Here is a 27838-nt window from a genome sequence, read left to right as displayed (position 1 = left end):
TAGAAAAAAAACATTTTGAGTTAGTAAACTAAAAATAAATAAAGCAGTGGTAAAAATTCTGTAGCTCCATCACAATTATAAAATTCAGAAAACAATTGTAAACTCAACTAAATATACAAAAAAGAGGACTAAAATTGAATTTAAAAGGAACAAATATTTTTCTACCCGAAAAAAAGTTATGAATAAAAAAATAAGTAAATAAATTATTATTTAAAATTCAGTAGGTACTTTACAGTTTTAAAACTAGAAAGCAAGTGTGAAAACTTATTTAAACAAGATACCAAATCCCTTACCACGTAAAAGTAAACACTTCATTCCAAACAAATTCCTTGGCAAGGGACGCGCATTTTAGCGACTTTTCTCTGAGAACAAATAGAGGAAAAGTGCGTATCAATTTCCTTTCGATGGGCGGTTAATCAAAGGGTGGGGAAAGGAAAGCGACTAAGTAAGTGAGGAGTTTTACAGCTGATGATGTGGCCCTTGCCGGGAAACTCGATTCGCTTGGCATACAAATTCAAACAGAAATGTAATTGAAATGGGCCAGAAAGACTGGAGGAGTCACGGGGAGGAGGAAAAATGGGGAATGTGTGCTTGTGGACTGCTCGTTTCGCTTGTTTGCTCTGCACATTTGCCATCAAGCATACGCCAAGTGAGCCAGACAAACAGAAAAGGTCAGCGGTGAAAAGTGAAACTAGAGCAAAGAGCTTACGTAAGTGATTAGCCCTCAGAATGGCAGGGAAGAACCTTGAATGCCAACCGTTAAATCGCAATATCACTTGCATAACGCGAATCGCTCGCCCGGCCCTAGGTATTCAAATCTTCAGCCGTGTATAAATAGCAGCCTGGGGCCCAGCACCGATCATCCCATCTGCTGCTCCAAGATGAACGTATTCCAAGGTTGTGTGCTTTTCCTCGTGGGCCTGGTCCTCAGCGGTGTGGACGCTCAGATCCCAACCCGTGCGCAAACCCCGGAGGACAAGGCCTGCGGCCCAGGACGCTACTACCACTTCGCCCGCCACACCTGCTGGCCCTATTAAAGCTGTCAGAGGAGCACAAACGAAGAATAAATATGTCAAATATTTATATCCGACGGGGTGACAGGCCCAATAAAACGGTGTGAAGCACAAACTACAATCGATTGTTTCATTAAACATGGAAACTAAAAGGAGACGGGTCAGTTGTGTTGTGCAGCAAAAAGGGTGTACAATCGCTACATAATAACATATTATTAATAAGCATTTGAGTTGTGCCTCTCAGTTTTGGAAACCTTTTTTTTTAAATTTTCGAAAAAAGTAATACTGTTAGAATATAAAAATAATAAAAAAGTATCGATTAACCTTCGGTTAATATAGCTTAAAACAATTTCATTTTATTGTATAAAAACTTTGTAAAGTGAGCACAATAGGAAGATTTTCTATGGATTTAACAAAGGCAAACGCTATAAAAAAGTTATGGTAAATTATTAAGTATTATTAAGGTAAGTACTTATTTTTGCAATTTCTTTTGTTTAAGAAAGACAAAGTATTTCTGCAAACATCAAACAAACACTTCGCATACGTTATTATGCAAACTAAAGGTGCCATTTGAAGATCCTAACTTTAGCCATTTAACTCTCTTCACACGAAATCCTTTTTATTAGTTCTGATGGCTTGGCAAACTTGGTTATGAGTAAATTGGTAAGCTCAACCATTACTCAGCCATTACTTCAGCGAGCTTCAGCAGCTTCTTTCCTAGGAAACATGGCCGAGGACATGCCAGAGATTTCTGGGATGCACAACTTTGGGCCTCCTCCCACGGCATCGCTCGTTAATTAATTCACCCCGAACGAGCACGGTTTCCCCGACCCGGGAAGCCGCAGCATAAACCAACTTGTTATGGCTTATTAATTTTGCATGCAGCCGCGATGCAGTCAGGCCAGAGTCATGTAAACATGTGCAGGATCCCACAGGCTTCTTCCTGTAACCGAGGAATCGAGGCTCCTGCAGTCAGTTGAAATCCGTAAGCCCGAAGCCGGGAAAGGACAGCCAGATGGGGCTGTTCTTCGGGAAAGTTAAAGGCTGCTCGGCGCAGATTTATTGCATTTCAATGCGGGCTCTGCACTGCACTCGGGCGGTTAACTGGCTGACAAACACAGATTTTATTCCAAATATTTACCATTATCTGTGGGCAATCTTTGGACAGCCAATAAAACGTTTTTCTGATTGCCGCTGGCGTAAAAATATTATTTACCGACCGAATGAAAGTTTTCCGCTTGATTATTTGTAGCGCTTTTGTATCCGTTCTTACGGGCCATATTTGCTTTCCATTAAATTTCAATTATACGGGGTGAATCGACATTGTTTTTCTAAGTTTTTTGTTCGGCCTAATTCAAATTCCAGAGGCATACACACTTTGCCGTTTTATATTAACGTTCTTATTCGACAGCAATCAAACATACGTATTTCCAGAATATTTAATTAATGTTATTCGAAATTAATGACATAAATTATTCTCATTATTATTCTATTCGTTTCTTCAATAAATAACTAGAAAATAAATTGAGTTTTGAACAAATATTAATTATAGGTATGTTGAGATTTGCTTATAGAAATTATTATCAAATATAATAAAAATGGGTATTTAAAGAAGAACTACCAAAATAGATGCAAAATCTCTCTGAGGTTGTGCTACTTCAATGTTTCACAACTTTAAAAGAAATACATTTTTTTAAATTCTGAGTTCATTCTTCTCAACTTGAATATTGTGCCCCATCCCAAGACTTATGTTATTGTTATCGCTTATATTGGCTGTTCATAAATAGACTTTCTTCCTGCCATTTATCCACCTCAAGTGCTGCTCCATTATGGCCCCTTTCGGAAAGCGATCCAATATTTAAGCTTCTGTTTTATGGTCATCGACAAATGTCCAAACATTGACAGCTATTGTGACAGTTGCTGCCTGTCACAGCCAACTGGGCGGGACTCTGCCAGGACCTAACCCCTTGAACACCGCATCCTGTCGAGTCCTGCGAACGGCGTCACAAATGAGTGCATCATGCGAGGCTTCCTGGATCCCCGCTTCCCTGAAACACAAACAAAGCATAAATTTTAACGAGCCTGTCAGGCGAAACGGGCGGGCCAACAGCAACAACTACCTAGATATCGACGCATCATTATATAATTGACTCCCTGATGCCTGGATGTCGAGCAGTTTATCACTTTGTTGTCGGCGCTGGCAATCGGGATGGGCTGCTAATAATGCTGATGCCCTCGATGCGAGTTGCCTGATTACGATGATGCGAGGATGCTTATCTGGCGCACACTGCGTATGCGTAATGGGGTCACTCGGCTTGACTTGAAGTTGGATTGCATATCGCAGCATTCTGAACTGCTCTTTTCCTACACTCAAGGAAATAACAATATTTTAATGTTTTAAAAAAAACTGAAGTTTCAGAAAATAATTTTTGTTTTATACTCTCTACGAACGCTGTGATCAAATTATTAGGTCAAGTAAGTCAATACTAGTTTCGAACAAAGTCCATTTTTTAAAAGATAAATGTTTAATCTTGCTCCTTTTTTAAATTAAATAAATTTCAATTTCAATAATATTTTGTAGTTTATCTTTATTGTAAAATCCATATATTTCGAGTGTACTCATTAGGCACACAAATCATTAGTTACCTTGTTTTGTCTTGGCTGTGGTCCTGATGAAGAACCATAATTATCCTATCTTGAGGAATTTAACTAAGTGCCTGCCAGCTGTTCCTTGATGTGAGTTCCTTGAATTTAATCAACTTCAATCATTTCCGGACAACACAGTCATAGTTTGCCTGCTGCTACTCACTTGTTAAAATGCAATTTGAGTATGCTAAGTTTATTGAAAAAATGTGCATTGCCTGGCACACTCGTTTCTCATCTGAAGTGACGTTGATTGGCGAAGTGAGTTCAGTTGAGGTCAAGTCCTTACCTCTCGCACTTCAACTCTTACATCAGCGCCGCCTTTGTGGATTTTCTTAACCAAAAATACATATTTTTTTGAGTTAAGCCACAGAAATATGTTCTTTTTACCACACGTCGCTTCGCTTTCCACCGAGCTTGCGAGTTTCCCAAGCAAATATTTGGACTGCGAACCTGCCGAAAAGTTTTCCCTGTGACAAGAGCTCACATCAAGGAGCTGCGCCGTGTGCCGGCAGATATCAAACAACGTGACTTGCCAACGGTCCTCGAGTCCTTGTTGGTTTTTCAAGCGCTTAAATTGATTACGAAATCTTTCGGAGCTCCCTCCTCATAATTATACCCTTACCGAGGGGTGATCAACCTCCTCATATTGAATTAAAACTAGGGTTGAGTCTCTCAATTTGCATAACTAAATGTGAGATAGGGGTAACATTATTTAACTTAATATTCGACCAATTAAAGTACTACTACAAAAATGGTATTTTTGCATTTTTATTCGAACAAAAAATGATTTTGCCAAAGATCTAAACTTTAAAACTCAAACAGAAGCCTATGGATAATCCACTTAAAATTGTTTTTCAGAATTTTTGGTAATTTATTGCAGACTTGCACAACCAGCAAAACGGAATCATCAGAGTATTCGAGAGCCTTTGACAGTCTAAAATCTCTTTTCCGCTTTGCATATCGGAAATCGGAAATTTAATCCGTTTACTTGGCAATTTGGGCGGATGTTTATTGTGGATTCTCTGGTTTGCGGCTCAATCATTTTAATGGCAGACTCGTGTTAGGCCTTGTTGGATACTCATTTCATAGATACACCCACTCGAACACTCGCTCAAACCCGGACACGTGGTGAATACTTTGCGGATTTCGGTTCGCATAACAATTGCCATAAATCGACAATTTCTGTTCGATTGTTTCGCTGCCGCCTTTGCCGAACATTAAAAATTAATTAAACTCTACAAAAAACAAATAAACGCAATGCTAATAAATGTTATGCTATTTGCCTCACTGCGGCATTTCAGTTAATTGATCCATTCACGCTTTGTTAAATATTTAATTTGCTTAAGCTGCACTTTTCGGAGTACATTTGATTGACAAAATGGTAAGAGTGGATCGAATTAAGTTTTATTTGGATGCTAATTCAGTAGCAAAAGGCATCATTTGGTTCGAAAACAAAGTGATCATGGCTTTAAGACGTATATTTCAACTAGATAACGATACTTTAAAGTACATAAGGAACTAAAAGTAAAATGAAGTAAAATTGCTTAATATGATAATGCGTGATACATTTTTTTAAACTAAATTTTAATAAAGTTATCTCAGGTATTATCTGAATAAATGAATATTGAATGAATATTTAATGTGATGGCATGGAAAAGCTGCACATTTTTGCAATATTTCTCTATGTAAGCCCTTTCAAAGCCGCTGAATCAACACCCATTTCCAAAATGAGTGTTATTTATCATCTATGGGCGATGCCATCAAACTTATGACCGATTCGCAGCACAAAAGAACGGAGCGCATAAAGTATGCTTATGCACAGATATTCGAGTACGTATACGCAGTGTGGACGTGCATGAAAGCGTTAAACTTTGCGCGCCAAACTTTAAATGAGGAAGGCAGACGGGTAGAGCCAAAGGCAACAAGCAGCAAGTGCTGCATGCGACATCCAGAGTTCGTGGAGGCGGAAAATCCATTTATCATATGGCTGCTGTCTGTATGTGAGTGCCTTTTTCCTCTTTGTATGTCTGGAAAAGTAACGAAAGACACTTGATGTGCGATATTTACAGGACAAAAACTAGCGGCAGGTGAGCGAAATAAATGATGACTCCACAGTTGGCATTTCGATGGCATCGAGTGCCGGGAATGGCGGCGTATTCAAATTACGTGCGCTTCGAGTATCTATGAATTTGGCGGGGCCACAGATATGTTTTGCCAGTAACATGTAGGTTTTCGCTCTGTTTGCCCCGAACACCGCCGACGATAATGATGATTTCGGATGACGAGGTCGTGATCATTTGTGCTCCTTACGTGCTCATGTGTGCGTGAAAATAAGCCAAGATACCAGGACAATGACAAGGATTTACCGGCTGAAGGGGACCCCGGGCACAACACGCATGTATGAATATTTATGCCGGCGCCTGTTTTTGTTTCTGGCCATCGGGTCGTAGGGTCGATGACGAGGCAGCCAATTGAATGATTTGCGGCAAGTTGGGCCGTAAATTCACCTACTTAAGTGACGTTCTCGAGTGGCTGGATAGGGTAACTCAGGCTTTATCTGCAACCAGCCATGTTAAATTTAAAAATAATTGCATACAAGAGACACAGATTCAAATAGAATTTTTTGCTCAGTAAAATAATATTTATTTACCACAATCTTTTTAATAGTGTAGCTATAATTCTGATAAAGTTCATGCATCTATATGAAATACACTAAAAAAATTAATTTAGCACACCTATAAAAGAAAATGATAAGAATAAGTTTTGTAAACCCATTTTGATACTTTACTTTGTTCTTTAAATGAACGTTTAAAAATGACATATGTGCAGTGTACATTGTAAACTGTGAATGTTCAGTATCAACGAAATACATCCCAGCAAATATTGCTCAAATAACCAATGTTAATATTTAGTAACATTTACGAAACATGTAGCTGTCATTATTAAACATCCATTTTTCCACCTGGCATTCCCAGTCACACACATAAATCACACATAAATCATAAATCAGCTGTCATGGCGACCATGTCACCTCTTAACGCGTTGAACTCCTATCGCCCGTCCTGTCCCGCGCTGATCTGGTTTCGGTTTCGGTTTTGGCCAGAAACCATGTCAAACTGGCCAAAGCTTCGCCGCAAGCAACAGCAACAGCCATTGCGAACAACCAACAAACTCCGCAATAAAATCGCAAAAATCATTTAAAATAAATTCGCATATATTCGCGCGCCAAACGCCTGTCACTGCGGCGCCCCGAACAAACAGACGCAAATTGTCCCCTATTTTTTCGTGATGTGTATGTTGCCATCATGTCACCAAATATTGAAATCGAAAGCCAAACGATTCGGTTTCTGGTGACGGTCGATCCCCATGTGTTTGCTGCGGTTTCGACAATTTACTTTAGGCTTCATAGATGCAAACGAAATGAAAATCTCAATTCAGTATGATAATTTAGCTAAAATTAATTTGATTTAAAGTATAATATGGTAGTAAAGCCATATTTGGGTAAAACCCTCCATTAGAGCCCATAAAATGTGTTTTAATTATTTCTTAATATATATGTTTTGTGGGTTGTTAATAATTGACGTTTGGTCATGATATGGTTAATGAAAAATGAATTTTATACGAATCGTTATCAATTCATTCTATTTTATTTCTCTGAAATCTATCAACACCTGTTCACTGAACTCAGTCAAAATGCGTACAACGTAAGAAATCTCGAAATATTTTACACATTCGAATATGAACTAATAAACTCTTGATCGCCATCCGCGATATCAGGATCGTTTTCAAGGCCACTTCAAACTGCAGTAATTGTTTACTAGCAAGCACAAATGTTTATGCTCTCTCCCAGCTAATGCCAATCTGTAATCTATCAGAATATGCGCTTTAAATTGAATAAGTGCACAAACAATCCAGGAGTTTTTTTTAATCTAATTTGAAAGGGCACTGTCATATTGCTAGATAGCCATAACAAACAAAACAAGAGTAAAAATCTTCAAGGCAGACAAACCTAAAATGATTTAAATGCGCAGTAGTCGTTCAGCCTCCAGCCAGATCGCATCTCTCGGAGGTGTCAATCGAAGAAATACTTGCAATACGATGAATCGTGATAGTCTTATCGGTGTCGTCACCTGCCTGCTGCTGGCTCTCCCCAGTTCTCTGAGTCACAGCATCGGAGGGGAAAACGGCACCTCGAATCTGCCAGAGGTGCGGGGCAATAAGTTCCTCTACTTCGGGTTCGGGAGCAATATGCTGGCCAAGAGGATCCACATCCAGAACCCCACGGCAGTCAGAGTGGGTCCCGCCCTGCTCCCCGACTACCGGCTGGACTTCGCCTTCGTCTCGTCTCGGTGGGGAGGCGCCGTGGGCACCATTGTCCCCACCCAGGGAGACGGTGCGTGGGGAACCCTCTGGGAGATCGACCTCGTCAACCTGCCGGATATAGACAAGTCAGTATAATGAATATTATTTTTGTATATATTTTTAATAATCAAATCATAATTAAATTTCTGGTTTGAGTCTGTATAATCTAAACATGCTCAATTTTTACGGTTTCTTTTTGGATATTTTTTGTAACCATTTAAATACTCGTAAATTGTAAATAAATAAATATATTGCTTATAATTTTTCCTAAAAATAAGCATAAAAAGTATGTGATGTATAAATTTTCCCTAACCGTTTACAGCCAAGAAGGCGTCCACCTGGGCATCTATGAGCCCCGCACCGTCTACGTAAAACTCCGAGGTGCCTCTGGAGTGACCCCTGCCCGAGCCTACCTGCTGAACAAACAGCCGGAGAGCAATCTCTACGAGTTGTCGGGGGACTCCGTTCCTGCTTTCCGTCAGCCCTCGAAAACGTATCTGCAATGCCTGGTCAAGGGCGCTATTGAGAGCTCCGTTCCGGAGGCCTATGTGCGGCGGTTGAGGGGCATCAAACATAATGGCCACGTGCAAAGTAACCTGGAGCAGAGGCTGGAACTGCAGAATGTCACTCTCTAAGTTGTAATATATTTACAAATCGACAAGTTAAACATTGAAATATATATACAAAAGCACTCCGCACTTCTGTTGTCAAAGAAGGCGTACATGAGTATCTTACATACATTAAAACTCAATCTTTAAGATGCTTAGCTTGAGAAGGCTTTGCAGGAAGATACGGAAATATGACGGCTCGCTAAACATTGCTTCGTTGGTCATTAGCAACTCCGTGATTTTACCCTGTATCTTTGCCCAGCAAGGTAAGAAGACTGCCGCTGATTGTATCTTAATCCTGTGCTTACCTATCTGCTTCAGGCGAAGGCGGTCCAATATACTATTATTTGACGTCCTACGGAGTGCTATTCCTATGGCCCATTTTCCACATGCTGATGATGGCCTCGGTCCTCTTTAACGTAACGACCTGAACTGCGGACTGTAGAGAACTCCTTGCCTGAAATAAGGTTTCAATTTACAGCGAAGAGTCAAGACCGTGATTGTGGGTTGGGCAGTCGCCCTCTCCGTGATCGTCCTGTACCTGCTCCTGAACGCCAATCTTATCGATGACGGCCTCGAGTGGTACTCCTTCCCGTCTACTGCCTTGTTGGAGTACGGATCTGCCCTGTTTTCAGGTGGTCAAGATTCTGGATGGGGTGGTGGAAGAGGGGGTAGAAGAGGAGGTGGGAAAAAAGGTGGAAAGGGTGGTGGGGGGAGAGGTGGTGGCGGGGGCAGAGGGGGAGGTGGAAGGGGAAAGAGGGATGCATTTTCGAAGAGCCGAAATCCTAGTGGCATAATCTGGATAGTTCTTTACGTTTGTAAGTTTGTAATGCTGATCGCTTCTGATAACTCGCACTAATCCTTAATCAGTCTTCGGACTTCTTACTCTAGTGCTGCAGGTATTTTTGTACTGCATAAGGAAGCGCCGACAAAGAAAGGACGCTAAAAAACAGGAAGTGGATCCGAGTTGATCGTAATCTGGGGGAATGAGTAGATTATGAAATGAATCAAATATGTTATAACGTGGAATTCTACGGCTAGGGTAACTAGTATGCAACAATTTGTTTTGCTTCTAAATATTTCTGTACGTAATTTATTTATAGTTATATTATTTTAAATTTTTTGTATTTAAGGTACTGAGGATAGAGCAGAGATTTTGCTATCTTGACAAAATTACACTACTCATTGCTATTGGGATCATTATTTGTTGGAAAGCACGAGACCTCTGTAAATAATTTAAGTAGATTTTTGAAGTTAAGGTGTGCTCAACGCATTTTCTTTTTTAATAATATCTTATGTCTCTTACGTTAACTTAGCGGTTAGGTTCTGGATTGAGTCTTGGCTTAACGTTACGATTTACGTTACGTTCTTTCTTAGCCAGTTTTCAACCCCTGAAAGAAGAAGATGTTAAGCTCTTTATTGTCTTTATCTCCTTGGCTACTACTAAAAACCCATAAAGTGTAGCATTTTAATCAGTTCCCTTCCATCTGTCCGTCCGAAACGTTTAACAAATATTTTTCTTTAGCTTAAGTTCACGTGTTAATACCACTTGGAAATTCGAAAGGTAAGGCAGAACTGCTTTGATTTATTTAATTCGAAAAATAAGTGAAATAATTACAATGACTGCGATTATTGAAACATATTTATTGTGGCGAACAGCTGATTTGATTTATGATAAGAGCTTTTAAGCAGCTGATCTCGTTCACCTGTCGGTAGCCATGACATCAACCATTTCGTGCACTGCTTGCCCAAGCACTTACAGTTTTGGAAATATTGAATAAGAAAAGTTTTCCAGTGCTTACAAAACAAAAACACTACCTGGAAAATACATAATATGTAATTATTATAAGGATTATATTTATTCTAAATCCCATGGTTTGAAAATGGTTTCGTTTCTAGATTTAACTATCAATTCTCTTTTTCTTCAGTGTGCCTTTCTATTTTCAGATCCACCTTCCGCATCAGTATGGCCAATAAGTTCTTTTATTTCGGTTTCGGCAGTAATATGCTGGCCAGTCGGATTCACATTCAAAACCCCACTGCCAAAAGAATTGGGGCCGGCAAACTAGAGGTATGAAGAAATCCACTTTTATTGGGATCGTCCGAATTTGGTTTCCATTATTTAAATAAAATCAACCAAAAGTGCAACTAAGTGCTCTTCCCTAAATCTATCCACATAACAAAGCATGATCTTTTGTTGTTATAATAAATGAAAATAATTAACCATTGCTTCCAAATTCGTAGAACTTCCGGCTGGACTTTCACACAACCTCGAAAACCTGGCTAGGGGCTCCCGCCACCATCGTCCCCACCCAAGGATCCCATGTCTACGGGTCCATTTGGGAGATTGATATGTGCAACCTCAAGGACTTAGATGAGTAAGTTTCTCCGCCTATTTCCCCAGAATATCTAATACAATTTAATCATCTCAGCCAGGAAGGTGTTTGCATTGGCCTATACATTCCGATAAGCGTTCCCGTTCGCTCGTTGACCACCGATTCCAATATCACCTGTCGTGCCTATCACCTGGCAGACCAGCCTCAGTCAGAACTGCATGCCGATGGTGTCCAGGAAGATATTCCCCTCGATCGTCAGCCCTCGAAAACATATCTTAAGGTCCTGGTGAAGGGAGCCAAGGAAACCGGCATCCCGGAGGAGTACATCAAGTGGCTCAGGGGCATCAGGCACAATGGCAAACAGCAGCCGACTATGGAGGCAAAACTTGAACTGGACCAAGTGCAGCTGCGTTAATCCCACGGATCGTGTACGAAAATTTGCTATGATAACATTTAAAGTACAAACTGAACATTTTGTATATCTGTGTTTGAGTGTATCCTAAAATTATACGAATGAAAGGTTTATGTGTAAAAAACTATACATATTATATGAACTAAAGAATTTTTATCGGGCATATTTTCATTTAATGTTTCTTGGTATAAAAATATGTTTTTATAGTATGGTTAAGTAATTGTACTTCAAATTTTAACTAACTTATTTTGATGGGTAGTCCCTTGCTTGTTAGACTTTACTTTCACGCATCTGAAAGGCTGAACTCTTTACCAACACTTAGATTATGGCTCTCCTGGCAAATACTTCTGTCGCAAAACTGAATTTAATTAATTTGAATCACTTATTTATGATGATTACCAATTTCCCGCCTGCACCCCATTCAGACAATGGTCGAAAATGTTTCCTGGTGGAGGGAAACAAACTTTTAAGTTTTTCGCATCGACTGGCTCTCGCCTAAAGTGCAATTAAAGTGCAATTTAGTGTGCACTCCAGGGCGGAGGACGCGCTGCTGATGATGATGCTCCACGGCTAACGAAGCTCATCCAGCCGGGCGATCCTGGCCCGTCTTATTAATTTAAATTTGGAGTTTTCGGCAATGGGTGAAGGCGGTCTTGGGGCACTCCTTTCTGAGTCTTCTGAGGCTCCTTTGGCTGCTGCCCATTTGCATATTGTTCGGGGAGAGCTTTTAGCCACTTGGAATCCAAAGTGTGTGTGCCAAAGTAATAATAAACATAATTTCCTGTCCCAGGAAACTGCTTCTATATCAAACACCAAAGCAAAATATTCTAGCTTGTTATTAAACAAGAATTCACGTGTCTAGGATAAATTAAATAATTTAGGAAATTAATGCAAAGCTATCCTTACAATATTTTTAACATACCCTTACCCTTCAAGGAAGAAATATAGTGTACAATTTGGAAATTTACCGGAAAGTGCAATAAATATTTTCTTTAATAAAAAGTTGTCTCTAAGAAATGTAGAATGTATTTACTTATAGACTATTAATTATACAATTTCGTTGTCTTTATTAATTAAATAAAAGATATGCGGCGAGAATATTTCTTACTTTGTGTCGCATATATTTACCTTCTTATACCCCAGGCTGTTTTTTCGAGTGCATATCCATTTCCCAGTTAGCAGCTAATTCCAGGAGCTCCAGCTGCCAACTGACCCTCTGGCCAAAGTTGTTGTGTAGGTGGCAAATAAAAGTCTGCCCTCCGACCTTAACAAAGTAAAAACTTCGCTCCGAGCTCTTGTTGCGGTTTGTTCACTTTGTGCAGTTGTAAATTAAATTTGCAAACGGTCGGTAGTTTATAATCGTTTGGGAATTGAAATGCAGTCGAGTCGATTTTGGCCAAAGTCGGCAAACTTCTGCTTCGTTGTCGGCTTCTTGGTCAAAGTTTTGGCCCAACATTTTTATTACATTTGTGGCGCCCCCGTCGAGATGTCTGCTCCTGTTCTGAGCGCTTACTGCGGGCTTGAGTTTGGGTGCATTGTGCACTGGAACCCCACTCGTCCTCAACTCGGCCATTAATTATTTAAAATGCACGGCGCCATAACCATTTAGATGGCTCTCGCTCGCTGTAACATGTGCCAATGGCACTGGCAACACCGACTCCAGGCCACAAAGTAAGCGACAACACCCAACGCACTGGGGCCCTTGTAATCATAAAAGTTTACGATTTTAAAAAGCAAGGACAGCGAATGGATGCTTCCGAACACCGAATAGGCTGTATGCTGTTACAATATTCAAAACGATACAAGGTTTTCTGAAAGTAAATATAATAAGTCTGCTTACTTAGAAAGTAGGTGCATAAGTGGGTTTTGTTTTGTGATTGTGATTATAAAGTGACAGGGAAAATTATGCCTTAATAGGTTAAAGCGTTTCAATCCTGCTTTCACATCCAAACGTTTTCCCAGTTTGCTCTTTTTAAATAAAAAACGAATTTCTAAATTTTTTTATATAAAATTAAACATAATTTTTTTGTATTTATTTGAAATAATACGTTGCTTATCACAACTAAAATGATTGAATGATAAAAAATATATAATAATATTAAATTTTTCAATAACAATCTAACATTTATGATCCAATTGACCACTATTGATACGAAAATATTTAATTATCACTTTGAAGCTTACGTATATATTTTTTGAATGAAACTAGTTTTAATACATTTTTTTAAAACCTCCACATTTTAAAATTAAAAATTTATACAACTTAAAAAATAAACGCAGATAAGTAAAGATCAAACCGACTTTATAACCCTAATACTCTCCTTATTTGGGGCCAAAGCAAATCAGAATGACAAGTGACGAACGGATGCAGAGTAGGGGCCACAGGACGAAAGGACGAAGAGGTTGGCCAGGAAGGCCTCAGCTGCTTGTGCCGCATTTTGTGGGAATGAGAATTTAATTAAAATCAAGCACTCGATCCAAGCCCCCTTCTCCACTTCCCCCACGGCCACACCTTCAGCCGCAGCTCAGCTCGTCGTTTAGTTTCAATCAAAGTAGCGACAAACAAACACTAAAAAAAAGGACAAAATTTTACGCAAATTGACAACAGAAGCGACGACACCAAAAACAACCGGGCAAATGGAACTGAGGGGTGGGACACAAATGCCATGTCAATAAAAATAAAAACTGTTTCGCAGCGTCCCATCTTGTCAGTCGGTCGTAATTGAAACTCATTAGCGTGCATTTTAGTGGCAGTTCTGGAGCGGCGAAAGCCTTTCCAGTTGCCAACCCTTTTTCGGCGCTTTTTCCGCCTGAAAGGCGCTTTTCCCACCCCCCGGTGGGTGGTGGCACCACTCTCGGTGGATCCGGTGGTGGTTATATGTGGTGCGTGCGGTTTATGTGGTAAGTGTGTCATCATTATGACTGCCATGGGTTTTTGCTCCTTTTTTTGTTGGACACTTTGGCATGGAATGTGTTCGATACGGCCACCAGGCTTTTTTTAGCTGTGGAAAATAATGTGCCTCGCTTGTAACGAACTAAGAATTTTGAAAAAAATTAAGCTGAAATTAGAACACAGTTTAAATATATGCAACTTTAGGAGCTAATATATTGTGAAAATAATGTTTTTATTATTTTTCGGATATTTTTAAGAGTTTATTCAATTATGTCAAAAGCCATATACTCTATCATTTAATGTGGTATCTAAACATTTTTAAGAAAACTTGTGTGGTAACATACATACTCAACTTGTTATGTCTCTCTCATATTTTTCTTATACAAAAAATTAAAAAAAAAAAACAAAACGGCTTTGCCTACAGACCTTTTAATAAAAACTCTTAAAAAAGTTGTCATAAAACTTGCAATAAGCTTTTTTCTCGCAATAAAATACCTATAAAATGTAATTTCAGAAAACTACAACTCTTGTACCCAAACTGACCACAAATCATCATTAATTGGCTGTCAGTGGCACAAAGGGTTAAAAATCGCACAAAACCGCATCGAAGCGCGACCAAAACTTTACTTCTTTGACATGAAAATAAAAAGGAATCCACACTTCCCCACGTATAGTAAGCCATCCCTTCACGAACTCCGAATAAATTTTAATTGAAGAACTTGGCTAGTCCCTGTAATTATGCTTCACACACGAGGCGTCAAAGGCCCCACGGGGGTAGCAGGGGCTAATAGAAACTATGGAAATGGAAAACCTTTCAACGGACCTAAAGTAAATTCAATTATCCCGCCTAAGAAAATCAGCAAGGAAAAGGAACTGAATTTGATGGCGCATTTGCATACAGTTTTCAAAGTTCAAAGTGTTTGAAAGTTTCCGATGTTGGAAAACTATTAATTACCAAAGTAGAAACACTTTCGATTAGCGACCTCCTCCTGAGAAAATTGAAACGAAGGAGCTGAACGAATTGCAAAAATCCCCAGGGATCGTAGTTGAATATTAAAAAGTCTATACTTTTAGGAAGTAAAAAACATAGTTGGGTTTAAAGTGAGATCAATTAGTTTGACTTTATCTCTTGAATTGTTTTCATGGCTTCCATAGAAACAAAAATGGGAAATTTAAAGAGGGATTCTTTAAAATGAAACAATAAAATATTAACAAACATATTATTTATATTAACATTGTTGTCCTTTCAAATTGATTTTTAAAAATGTTTTATATCTACAAATCCAAAAAGCGCATATTCTAAATTCTAAAATCAGGGTACAAAAAATAATAATAAAAAGGCCCTCAGCGGAAGAGGAAATTTGCGGAAGGAACCATTGCCTCGGGCTGGGATGCACAAATAAAACCGAAAAATGCAATCCAAATCTGGGCGCAGACACGCTAATCAAATTAAGCGCAATATTTGGCTTTCATATTCAGCTTCCGCGGGCTGAGATCGAATGAAATGCAACCGGCGACTGGCCGCGGGCATTAATTACACTTAAATGTTGACCACATGCCAGGATTTGGCAGAGACGCAAAGTCAATAACTTGGCCAAGTGCAACCCTAGGCCCGCTCCACCTCCACTGCCACCGAGTCCACTTGGCTTTGTCCGATTTCCCCTGGGGCTGCCGACGGCGGTTGCATTTTTTGACAAATTCTCTTGACACGCATGCAGTGTCAACAAGGCGTGGCCCAAAGAGGGGCGGGGGTCTGCGATTAAATCATTAAATTCATACGCTCCACGGGTTGCACTTTTCTCAATTCGCACTGGCGCTTTGTCCGGGCTTGCACTCGAAAAAGATCTAGTAATCAGAGTCACCAAGAGAAAAGGAACCATATAAATGAAAATAATAATGGTAGGTATTATCCGTACCTCTTCTTCAGAAAGAATATTAGCAAACTAAATAATTTTTTATATATTAAGAGATACGATTAAAAATATTACACGGCAACAACTTAAAGGTATTGCAAGGAACATATCAATATATACCATTTTTCAAGAAATCGATTAGTAATTTTACAATATTATTGAGAAAAGTATTAAGTATTATTATTAATTATGTTTATTTTTTTATAAATATATTTTTTCTCCGTGTGGTACTATACCATCTGAGCTTGACCACCACCCTAGGAGATTGTCACTTGCTGATTATTCGGTTTCCGTTTTCATTAAAATGCACACATCCCTTTTGATACTGCATCAATGGTTGCATTGGTTTTTTGCCCTTTTAAGCAAATCCTTCGGTTTGAGTAAATGCTTTTGGGGCATTTTTTAATTAAACGACATGCAGCGGAGTTCTGGATTTTAATGTCACCACCTCGCGCTGTGGGCGGCGATGCAGCCTTTGGTGGCACGTGCAATATGACAAATATTTTAGGCACACAATTGCAGTCTTGCAGTGGCAGTCGGGGTCACCAAAGCACCGAATAAAATTGCCGCAGGGCTGACCAACGGATGACTAATTCCCTGTAAGCCACTCGATCTCTTTGCTGTTTAACACTTCTCTTTGTTAAGTTCTGAATATAAATAAAACAAAATTTTTTATTTGCAGAACGTATTTGTAGAAGAACTATAAAATAATGAACCGTATATAGGAGGACGTTATTTGTTAATATTGACTGAACTTACGATTAAATTTGCTTGGAAGGGCTTTAAAAAAATCTAATTATATTTTTTGATATAATGAAATTAACAAAGGACGTACTATTGTTCACAAACGTTTAATTATTCTGGAAAAAAAATATATATACTTATGAAAATAAGTTTGCTTGCTCTTTTATTATTATTTGGATGTGTATTACACGTATCTCGTGCGTACATTTCATCCTTATGTTCCCACCCAAATGAACCTGCTCTGCACATAGTGCATTAATTTTAAGTTAAACAAGTGAGTGAAAAATGAATTTTACATTTTCATTTTGGCATTTTCGCTTAAAAGCTTTTCCGGCAGCGGCAGAAGGGGAGAGTGCCGGCGTGGCAACCGAGCTTCAGTTGCTCGGCCACGGCTGACTTCCTGCCAGATTTCCTGGCCAATCCCCCACTCTCCCTACGTTTCCCCTTCTACAACATACTAAATAACCTTGTTAGCGTTTTTAATTAAAGGTGTAAATATTGATATTTACCCATGCAGACCTGCACACAGCTCTTACCCCGCAACACCACTTTAACCCCCTGACGCCGGCGGCTGCTCGCGACTGCCGCGGAAATGCATTTTCGCAAAAAGTCAAATAAACTATGTGGAAATATGAGCCGGTTATTAAATATGGCTATATGCGCGTTTTGCCGTCGGTGGATAAATGTCGTTTTTTGCAGGATTATGGGAAAACCCAGTTCGGCTTGACATGCAAATCGTAAAGTTAAGCAAACTTTTAAATGGAGTCCTGATAAGGTCTAACAAAATGCGCTCTGACTTACTAGATTTGAGTAAAGGCTATTGGGATAGTCTGTACAGTAAATGACATATTAGGCACCAGAAATAATTAGAGCTTTAATTTTAAAATTAGTTGCACTTCAAAGTAGACAATGTCAGGCCTTTAAAATACATTTTAAAAATTAAAACCGGAAATAAAATGTTTTTAAATTTATAAAATAAACATTTCTTTGTTATAAGCACTAAAAGCATTTCAAGACGAACATGTAGAATAGTCCTTGCAAATATTAGTAGCTAGTAGAAAATAATAGCAATTTTTTGTAATATCTATTATTCAATATTAATACTCACTTACATTTTACCAATTTACTGATCAACTTAAGCTCCAAAGTAATTGACCATCGCTAAACTAATAAAAAATATCTCCCCACCAACACCAAATCTAGGACCAGTCAACCTTTTTATCATTTTCTTGCCCATCATCAAAATCTAAAACATCTACACTAACCAACATTCATCCGTTTCCCAAATCCTGGACACGTTAGAATTAATCCCCTGCTGCCCGTTCAAATAATAAAACGAAGCCCTCCTACCTGCCGCAGGCTATTAAAACGGCAAATGCACTCAAAGCCTCTTCGGTTTGCATCAATAACGCACACTTGACGCTCCAAATTAAATCACCATCATCAGAATCAATAGAAATATGGCATAGACCTAGAGGCCCTGAACCCACACACGAGGGCACATCCCCTGCGATTCTCCAGCGTCCAGGGCGCCCAATTGAGTTAACTCTGGCCTAAAAGCGTAGCCCCACATTGTAAAAGGACCTGTTAAGTTTTGTGCAAAAAATGTTAATTTTAATTAAGGCCTGCTATCGACACCCGAACAGACTCGATGCATTTGAGGCACTCCGCTCCACTCAGCCCGGCCGAACTCCAAAGTGCAATGCAGCGCAACTGATGCACTTTATGGACAGACCCGGCTGGATTGGATTGAATTGGCCTGGCAGGGTGCACTGCGAGAAAAGGGTGCTCTCTGCAAAAGAAGGTTTCATGTTTTAAGAGTTTGATCTAAAATAGTCCTTTCTTCGAATACAAATAAACTTTTCTGCTATTGCTGATGCTTAAAGATGTTTATAAATTATATATAATTATAATTTGCTTTATAGTAACTAGAATTTTTTACAAATGCAATTGTTTTATATTAATATTTTATTAATTTAGTTTTGGTTTAAAAAATTGAAATAGCGTTTTAATCCACGTTCAAGAGATTATTGATTAAAAACTAACATTAAATGGTGGACTACAGGTGATTTCCGGTAATATTTGAGTGGCTTAACCCTTTCTTTCATAAAGAAAGTAATTTTTTTCTGTGTAAGGTCTGTTCTAGCCGGAAAACGAGACCGGAATGGAGCCTGCTCTGGCACCGTGTTCATTGTGGTCGTGTCATGGACATGTGTAAACATTAACACAACATTGTTGCCCGCCCACCCAGTTGGATGGAAAGAGAGAGCGAATTTGGATAGACAGAGAGGGAGACAGCAACGGACATTAGTTTGAAAGGCCATGCAACAATTTGTTGCATACCACACATCGTCAGCGGCAGCCAAGCGTTGCTCTTTTATGGGACGACCTGAAGGGTATCTCAAAAGGGAACCATTATTTCGGTATTCAATTTGTTAGGATTTGGAATTGCAAAAAAGGTGGCCAATGATTTTTGTAAGGCCTATAAAGAATGAAAATACTTGGAAACTGGATAAATGAAAAAGAAATTTATTTATTTATTTTATTTTTTAATCTTAAATAAATGTTGGGAATAAAAACACCTGAAATTCGACACTGTTATATTATGTTGAGAGTACATATAAGTTCGGTTCCCCATTTGCAGTTGCTCTTTTTTCAAATTTTTATTTTCGCATATTGCAGGGCCACTTAAAAATTTAAATTAGCGCTGGCCGAGTGAATTGCATTAGCGCGCTTTTTAATTCGCTTCGTAAATATTTCAGCTGCACACGTATGAATTTTTCAGCATTTTAACGCGTTGGCCATGCTGATGATTATCCTGCGGCTTATCAGCGCCTGAACAGGCTCCGCGCAGGACATCCTGCCCTGCCCCTGCCCTTCTTCCCTGTTATTGAAAAGCAATTAAAAAATCCTGCCGCCAAGCGAGTGCGGAAATTATTGAATTATAATGCACTCGCGATGCTCGACGCGGGTCAGCTCATAAATATAAATAGGTGTGTGCATTTTGGAGGAGGTTTGACCGCCTGGTTTTACTTTGTTCTAGAGACTTTTTGCTTACATTAAAATTTTCATTTAGGTTGGGGCTACCATCTATGATTTGCGTCGAAATAAATTTATAAAATGTAAATAAAATGAAGTAGAGGGTTTTGTTATAAATTAAGCCAATTAAAAAAAAACACACACACACAAAATGAAATAAAATGAATTTAATGTTTTCAAAAATAACCTAATAAATATATATATATATATTTATTTCTGTTCATTCTGGCTTAGTCAAATAAATATCGTTTACTATTTAATCAACCGTGAGGACCTTTTGTATTTTTATTCCAGTATGCGCTTCTTAAGGAATATTTAAGCAGATATTAAGAAGCATAATTGGACTATGATCAAACATTATTATTTATTATTAAAAAAAAACTCAGCAAGAGTCGCAAATTGAAATGAGCTTGGCTGAGTGCTGTCCCTTAACTTTAAGCCGCACTTATGTGGTAACAATCCGGCAATCTGCTTATTGCTATTAAATTCTCATCTCGTCTGACCTCCCCTGACTCGCTAATTGCGCCTATCGGATTACCAACGCCAAGAGCTATTTTCAATAACAAACTGAAAAGCGAAGAGTGCAAAAATGAAATTTTATAATTGGCTTTTCGGAAAAAACTCAGCCAAAGTGGGGAAGATAAAAACAGAGACTGCTTGGCGTTGCATGCGAATATAATTAGCATAAAATAAAACAAACATCGAGACCCGCCAAAAAATATTAAATTTCAAGCAATTAAAAAACGCACAGCGCTGAAAAGCGCGCTAAGGATTCTGGCCCCCAGCCAAAGAAACAAAAGGGTTGAAAAGAATATCAAATTACCAGAAAGAGACCAGTCAAAAGTGGGCTCTCGCTTTTTATGCGGCTAAGACAAACAAATAAATTGAGGAATTTTATTTCTGGCCCAAGAAGCTTAGGGCCATAAACGCAATCAAAGCCAATCCAATGCAACGACTCGGCAAATAGTCGTAAAGGTCATAAAAATTGTCTTAAACGAAATGAGCCGACCTCCCTTTTCCCTTCGCCAGCCGGCCACCCCCTGTTTTGCCTCTGTAAGTACACCATTTTTTGTAAACTGTGAACAGAACGATAAAAATTTCGCCCTCAACACCTGTGACCACAATTAAGCCGCGTTAAGCGATGCCGGGAAAAATGAGAAGAAGGAAAACTTTTCCGCAGTCAAATTGAGTTAAAACTCGCCCGAAAAACTTTTTCAGCGGCCAATTTTTTCTGACCTCGCCCATCGGTCGAGACTTCTGCGTGCTGAAAGTTGATAATTTAATTGAAGTTGTTAGCAATTTTTTCTTCCCTTTCGCCAGCATTTATAAAAAGGGAATTATATTTTCTATATAGAAGAAGGACGACGGTGCCTTATTAAAATTTGTTGAAATATAATTAAAGTCATGCTGAATTTAATTGCCCAACTGACAAGGGTGTCCCTGCGCTAAAAAAAAGGTTCTGCGAATTTAATTTAGCTGATTGGTGACGGAGGTAGTCGCGATTAGCAGGTGTACATTTTATAAATATAAAGAAATGTAGTTAAAGATTAACTAAACTTATATAAAAGATAAAATAAATTCATACTCATAGCTACATTTTTAAATAGTCCCATTCCTGTTTTTTTCAAAATTAAAAAAGTAATACATTTTATTCATTGCACTACACAAAGGTTAGGAGTTGATGGGGGTTCAAATTTACTCATTCGGATTTTCAATTTGGCAACACTTTCCTGTAATCTAAGCGTAACCGGGAGTCAAATACTAATAATGAGAGCAGACAGCATCCCACTCCCCCCGTCAAGGATCACATGTTTGGCCAACGGCACAGAAAAAAAACAAAATTACCATATCGAAATCAGAAAAATAAAATGATGCCAGGAGGACACACATCCCCGACTTATTGTTTGAGAAAGCGAATCATTGCAATTATTTGTGGAATGCACTCGCCGAGGACTTTATTGAGGCGCAAAAGGAAATCGAGGCGAGCGCAAATTGAAACAAAATGAACAAATCAGGCGGCAAATTTGCATGCGACAACATTTTCCGAGACCTCCTTCGTTTTTTCATTTGGCAAGGGGACCAGGGGATCAACTTATTGGCAATTTTTATAGTTCACCGAGGGTTGCACACACTTTCGGGGAGGGGTGTGCTATTGGGGTCTCTGTGCGAATGCCAGTGCAAATTTATGTTTATTGAGGCAAGAATTTCACGATGTCATAAGAGTTGCTCGATGGCAAACGGAAAAAGCTGCATTGGGAAATCGAATTTGAGCTACTCTGTTACGGAAAAAACATTGTTGTTTATAATTTAAAAAAATTATCAATAATAAATTTGAAGATTACTTTAGAGTGTATTAGTATTTTATATTAAATAGTTCAACTAAATATAGAATACTATTACTTAAGTAAAAAGAGGCCTAATAAGGATACTGAATAAAACAATACTTACATAAAAAATGATTTATAAAATACGCATTACATGTTATGATATATCAACAATTGTATGTTTAATTGGTACCGAATAGAGCAATCCTTTTTTCAAGACTTCTTTATTTTCAAAGATACCCGTCCTTCGAAAGGGTATCCCGCAATCGTATGCAAATATCCTGGCCGCGGCTACCTTCTCCATATCATATCAATATCCCGGGGACGTCATGGCAACTTTATTTATGCAAATTTCCGGACCAAATAAGAAAAATATTTCACTTGTCCGCTGCGTTCTCCTTGCCAATTTCTTATTTAATTTTTCGTGTTGTGTTCGCTCTGGTTTGGATTCCTTTTTTTATTTATGGCAACTAATTTGGTGGAGTGGGCGTGGCCACTCGTACACAAATCAATTCCACTACATTGAAGCAAAAATCAATTGGAATAAAGAGGAGGGGTTCTGTTCAAGTAGCAGACCGACAGTCCGGGATCCGAGCTTGAACATCTCGGCCTGGGCCGGGCAATTATATCTGAAGGATTCGAGTGCTGCACTCCACTCCGATTCACCTCGCTTCACTCCGGCGGAGAACAAGTTTATCTGCTCCTGCCGATCCTTTTTCAAGTGCAGACTCACCGCCTGCAACTCAATTAAAATGAGCTCAGGTGTAAATTTTATTGAAAATGTTTAATTGCCGGGGCCCTGGCATCGTCTGGTCTCGCCCAACCCGCACCCCGACCTCACCTCATTATCTGCTCCATTATACTCGCAGCGATTTTTACTTGTAATTATTTGTTTTTGTATGTCTGACTCACACACACCGTTGCCCAATGTCCTTTGTGCCGGGATTTATGTATATACATACATTTATTTGCCTAAGCTGCGCCTGACATTGTCCTGGCGATGACGATAATGCCCTCGATGATGTCGATGGTGCTGCTGATGCCGTTCCTGAATGTGTCTGCATTTATGTAAGAGGAGCGGAGCTGAGGACAATGCGGAGTGCCTTGTTTTGGAGGTACAATACTTTACGAGGGGGGATCGACAGGTAAGTCAAAGGAATAATGAATCCTAATATTGCAAAATGTGTTGAATGGTGAATTTTTGTCACAGAAATGTATTGTGTTTACTTTTTGCCTTAAGGGAAACCAACAAAAGGTTACTATTTTTGGTAATTGAACATTCTTTATTAATTTTTTAACTGTTTGAATAGCAATACAATTTAGAAATATTTTAATAACCACTAACTGAAAAATAAAACATTTAAAAGTGCTTAGGCCCAGTCTTCAGTTGTGTTATCCTCTTTTTATAAAGTTAAGAACTTTTTGGAAATAATTTGTACATAATTTATATTACAACTGCGAAGTCAGCCCTCGCTTCTAGCTTCCCTGCAGACTTAGCTAGCAACGATGTCCTGCGGCGCCGGCTGCACATTGAAATCTACACAATTAACTTAATTGCCAATAGTTGTGGGCCCACTTCTGCTACCAGTTTTCCATCTCAAATACGCAACCCCGCGACTCAAGTTGTTGTGGCAACAACACTTTGTTCACACTCTGGAGAGGCGGCAGCCGCAGATCTATTTAATTTGAACAATTAATATGCCCGAATGTCAAACATTATCTAAGGCCGAGGATGAAGTCACGTGACCGCACGAATGCAAAACAGATTTGCGTGATGAATTTATGACTGACATTGATGGGCTGCCCCGAATCCAGCAGATACTTCAAAACATGCAACAGAATGTGGCAGGGGATTCCACGACTATTCCCACATTGTTGCTCTTTTCACGCCCGCTCCTTTTGGACCATCCTCGTTTTTTAACCCTTTTCCTTCGGCTCGATCTGGCGCTCATCGTAAAGGGATTACGACGTGGGTCGTGTGTCTGATGTTGATTAAACTGCTCCCATCCAAAAGGCTCTTCCGCTTTATAATTTATGCAAGTTGCGGGAAATTCGATGCGCCCGCATGGTCTAAAATTGCTTCAAAGTTGGGCGCAGTCAGTTCCAGTTATGGTATAAAAAAGTATGGCTAAGTTAATTTTGTTAACCCTTTATTAACCTTCTTGTTAAATTATAAATATTATAATATAAATGATCAAGTAGTGCTTTACTGAGTATTAAATAAAGGAAAGTTGTATATAAAACTTTCAAGATATTTTCCCAGAGTGTCCTATTCTCCTCACATATCCCCTTCTTTCCGCTCCCGCCACAAGAGAAATCAAAACAAAAATCAACATTCTGCAATTAATAACAAATTACCGTGATGGGGTCCGTCTTGGGCGCATGGCCGGAAGTGAAACCAAAACCGCGCTGGCCAAACATCGATATAATGAAATGTATTTGTTCAAAAATTAAGCGACAAATGCCTCTCATTTCGAGTCCCAATTTGGGCTCGGGCATTGGGCATTGTGTTGCGGCGTGTGAGCAGTTCGGCCCTCAAATATTTACACTAATCATTGTAAAACATATTCCTCAAGTGCCCCGTAAAACGAAACGGAAGGAAGGAAGGCCGAAACAATGGAAGAGGTCTCAGGATCCCCGGGATCCCAGGTCCAGTTTCGGAGTTTCGTTTTCAGGAGAACAAGGGAAACCGGGCACGGGTCACGTGCCTCACTGCACGTGTCCCTTTTAATGACCAGCGAATTGTGAAAGGAATACACACACAGACTCGGCGATGTCCACGGCGGGGAACCCCAAAAAGGAAATCAAAAGGTAATATTTTGAAACGAAGTTTTTCGACCTACCATACCCTATACTTAGTTTACGGAGTTGGTTTTGAATTTAAAATTTTAATTTGTTTATGTAGTATCTGAAATATAACTAGTTGTACCATTTTGTACTATTTATCATTAAGGAGTAAAAAATAAATTTATCTGTAATAAAATTTAATTTAATTTATAACAATTTAAAAATAGATAAATATTAGTGCATTTACAATTTGTATAATTATAATATTTACTTATAGTTTTAAATTATTTTTTGTACGCATTTTAAAAGCTTGTTTAACCCAATAACTAGTCAAATTCATAGAGAAAACACTCCTTGCTTATAATTTCTCAAAGTCTATATAAAATGGCAATACCCCTACCGATTCCAGGGTATCGAAAGCAACGCTCTTTTCCTTTACTCAGTCACACAGACACGCATTTTTGTGCTATATTGAAATCCAATTCAATGAAATTGTTGCCACGCTCGAGTTCCATTAGACAAAAACCAATCACAACAGCACGGAAAGGTGGGAAGCCGTTGCCTCCGAACCACCCACTCAATTGTTGGTCAGTTGAAAATATTTCGACAATTTGCATGACCCCTCCTCTCGCTTCACCCCCCGCCTCGTACAAAGGAATATGTCAGGCATCAATTGAACTCTTTTCTCTGCCGTCAATGGACGTATTTGCCCGGACATGACCGAGTCCGCCCACCGAAGGACCCTTTTTAATTGAGGAACTTGGCTGCGGAGTGTGGCCAGCGACCAGAAACAAACAACAACAAGCGGATGGCAGGCGACGCCTAACAATTGTCCTTTGGGCAGCAATGGAAGGACAGCAAATACTGGAGGTTGTGGGGAAACCGAAACCGAAGCAAGGACGTGGGGTTACGGTGGGAATTGCGGAAGAAGGGACATCGCACTGGAGGTGACAACCAGACGGTGTGAACGAGCTTCGAGTAAGAGCTTACAGATCATTACACCGAGTTTTAAATGTTTAAAACTGTTTAAATATATTGCATCGCTTGCATGACTTAAAGGACACCAGGAAATATAATAGATTCGATAACTTGGGTATTGGGATCGAGATTTATTAGCTTGAGGTTGAATTCTCAAACATTCCACATTAAAAGCTTTTTAACGAGGATAAAAACTGCACCCGAATGTCATTATGGATTTGTGAGTAATTCCAATATCTTTAGGAATGGGAACCACGAACTGCACATAGCCGATATTCATGTTTGATTTTTTAGTGCTTCCAACGGCTCTGAGAATAGGAATCTATAAACTACACTTCAAGATTCCATAACTTGAGTTCTTTCATTTCCATTTAGTCGTGGGATTCCTTTATGAATTCTAAGATTTTACATTTGAATTAATAGTAACAGTTTGCAAGGCTGAAGTTGTTTAATAAATATAAGTACGTTAAGTTAGGTTATATGTAAGTCAGGATAACAAAGTCACAACTCCACCATTACTCCCCATTTTAAAAATCGTGTTCAATAAAAAAGTCAAACCCTGTTTTCAAGTCAAAGATTCATCATGCTACCAAATCCACTCCTCCGTGTTCATATAGGTAGCTTAGACACCTCAGAATAAGACGCAATACATCAAAAGTAGAGGGGGGAAAAACAAGAGAAGGGGCCTTACTTTGCCCACTTTGTCGGTCCATAAACAATTCATTTATTATCCTTGCAGGCTGCTGATCTGATCTAATGCTGCAGGCTTGATTTACTGGCAGCGGCTGCAAATCATCGCCCAAGTCTGAGCCCGAAAAGGGATAAAGACAATGGTCATATAGGGAAAATATGAATATATTCACTCGAACCCCCACCTCATCGAATTGCGAGGGGGTGACATGTTCATGTAGGCATGTGCGATAAATTATCATGTGCGTTGAGCCAGAGTTTTTTCCCACCTCCAAAGTCGACGAGAAGGTGTCTGTAATTGGTAGTCAAATATGTTTAATATATTGGATGGATTTGCCGGCAGACAATTTTATGATCGCTGAATTTATTTGATGTCTGCAGTGCACGCCCCCGAATTGAAGCCCCCATAAATTCCAATTGTTCTGCATCGAGCAAATCCTTCAAAAGCGAATTTATATGTGCTGTTAAAAAACGTTTCTTACGAAAACGCGTCGATTTAACAAATTAAACGAGTCGAGTCGAAATTTTTAAGAACTAATAAATATTATCCAATAAAAATAAGGGAGGGCAAAGGTAATACCACAAAGTTTCCAAGCCACCCCCAAGATAAAAGTGTATGAAAATAATTTTAAAAGAAAATTGCAAATAAAGTTGACTATAAAAATTATTTTTAATGCGCCGCTTTTACACCGAACGGTTGCCAGGAAAGGTTTCAATGATATACAAGAATTTTAAATACTCTGTCAATGTCCAAAAATGTTATCGAAATATTCACGTAAAATATTTAGAGCAAATATTTACTCAAAAGTGAGGTAAAGAAAGGGTTATTAAAAATGTAAGTTAAATATCTATTTTATTCTAAATGAAATAAATGAATACTTACTTTATACTTGAAATTGTAATGCAATGCTCATAAAATGGAGAACCTTTATAGCTTGAAATTCTCAGTTTAAAATCAAAAGCCCATACTCAAAGGTATATAATACGTCTTAAAAGCACCAAGGATGCCCTTCTTGTTAAAACATTTCACATATCCCAAAGTACGTTATGGGCTCTCCCCATAAAGTCAAACATTTTGTGTTATATCATTTAA

At 38.9% G+C, this 27838-nt stretch overlaps 3 protein-coding genes and 1 long non-coding RNA gene across 4 annotated transcripts; 2 read left to right on the top strand and 2 right to left on the bottom strand.

Moving 5' to 3' along the window:
• Nucleotides 1-859: 859 nt before the first annotated feature.
• LOC108028141 (uncharacterized) lies at nucleotides 860-1134 on the top strand. Its single transcript, XM_017099797.3, has one exon. The coding sequence runs from the start codon at nucleotides 882-884 to the stop codon at nucleotides 1035-1037; it is 156 nt and encodes a 51-aa protein (XP_016955286.1). The 5' UTR covers nucleotides 860-881; the 3' UTR covers nucleotides 1038-1134.
• A 325-nt stretch (nucleotides 1135-1459) lies between these two features.
• On the bottom strand, nucleotides 1460-2212 carry LOC127010895 (uncharacterized). The gene is made up of 2 exons (XR_007763769.1): nucleotides 2155-2212; nucleotides 1460-2099 (listed from the first exon to the last, which is right to left on the bottom strand). It is a non-coding gene; the product is annotated as an uncharacterized LOC127010895 (long non-coding RNA).
• A 495-nt stretch (nucleotides 2213-2707) lies between these two features.
• On the bottom strand, nucleotides 2708-3415 carry LOC127010871 (uncharacterized). The gene is made up of 2 exons (XM_050886242.1): nucleotides 3134-3415; nucleotides 2708-3061 (listed from the first exon to the last, which is right to left on the bottom strand). Exons 1-2 carry the CDS (start codon nucleotides 3358-3360, stop codon nucleotides 2941-2943), a joined length of 348 nt encoding a protein of 115 aa, XP_050742199.1. The 5' UTR covers nucleotides 3361-3415; the 3' UTR covers nucleotides 2708-2940.
• A 4252-nt stretch (nucleotides 3416-7667) lies between these two features.
• LOC108027977 (uncharacterized) lies at nucleotides 7668-11533 on the top strand. The gene is made up of 8 exons (XM_050886722.1): nucleotides 7668-8107; nucleotides 8344-8650; nucleotides 8781-8895; nucleotides 8951-9048; nucleotides 9111-9241; nucleotides 10577-10700; nucleotides 10874-11007; nucleotides 11062-11533. The coding sequence occupies exons 1-8, from the start codon at nucleotides 7683-7685 to the stop codon at nucleotides 11378-11380; spliced, it is 1653 nt and encodes a 550-aa protein (XP_050742679.1). The 5' UTR covers nucleotides 7668-7682; the 3' UTR covers nucleotides 11381-11533.
• The last annotated feature ends 16305 nt before the right edge of the window (nucleotides 11534-27838 follow it).

This window comes from Drosophila biarmipes, chromosome 3L (genome assembly GCF_025231255.1).
Source record: "Drosophila biarmipes strain raj3 chromosome 3L, RU_DBia_V1.1, whole genome shotgun sequence".
Classification (NCBI taxonomy): Eukaryota; Metazoa; Arthropoda; class Insecta; order Diptera; family Drosophilidae; genus Drosophila; species Drosophila biarmipes.
This window is presented reverse-complemented; position numbering and strand designations above follow the sequence as displayed.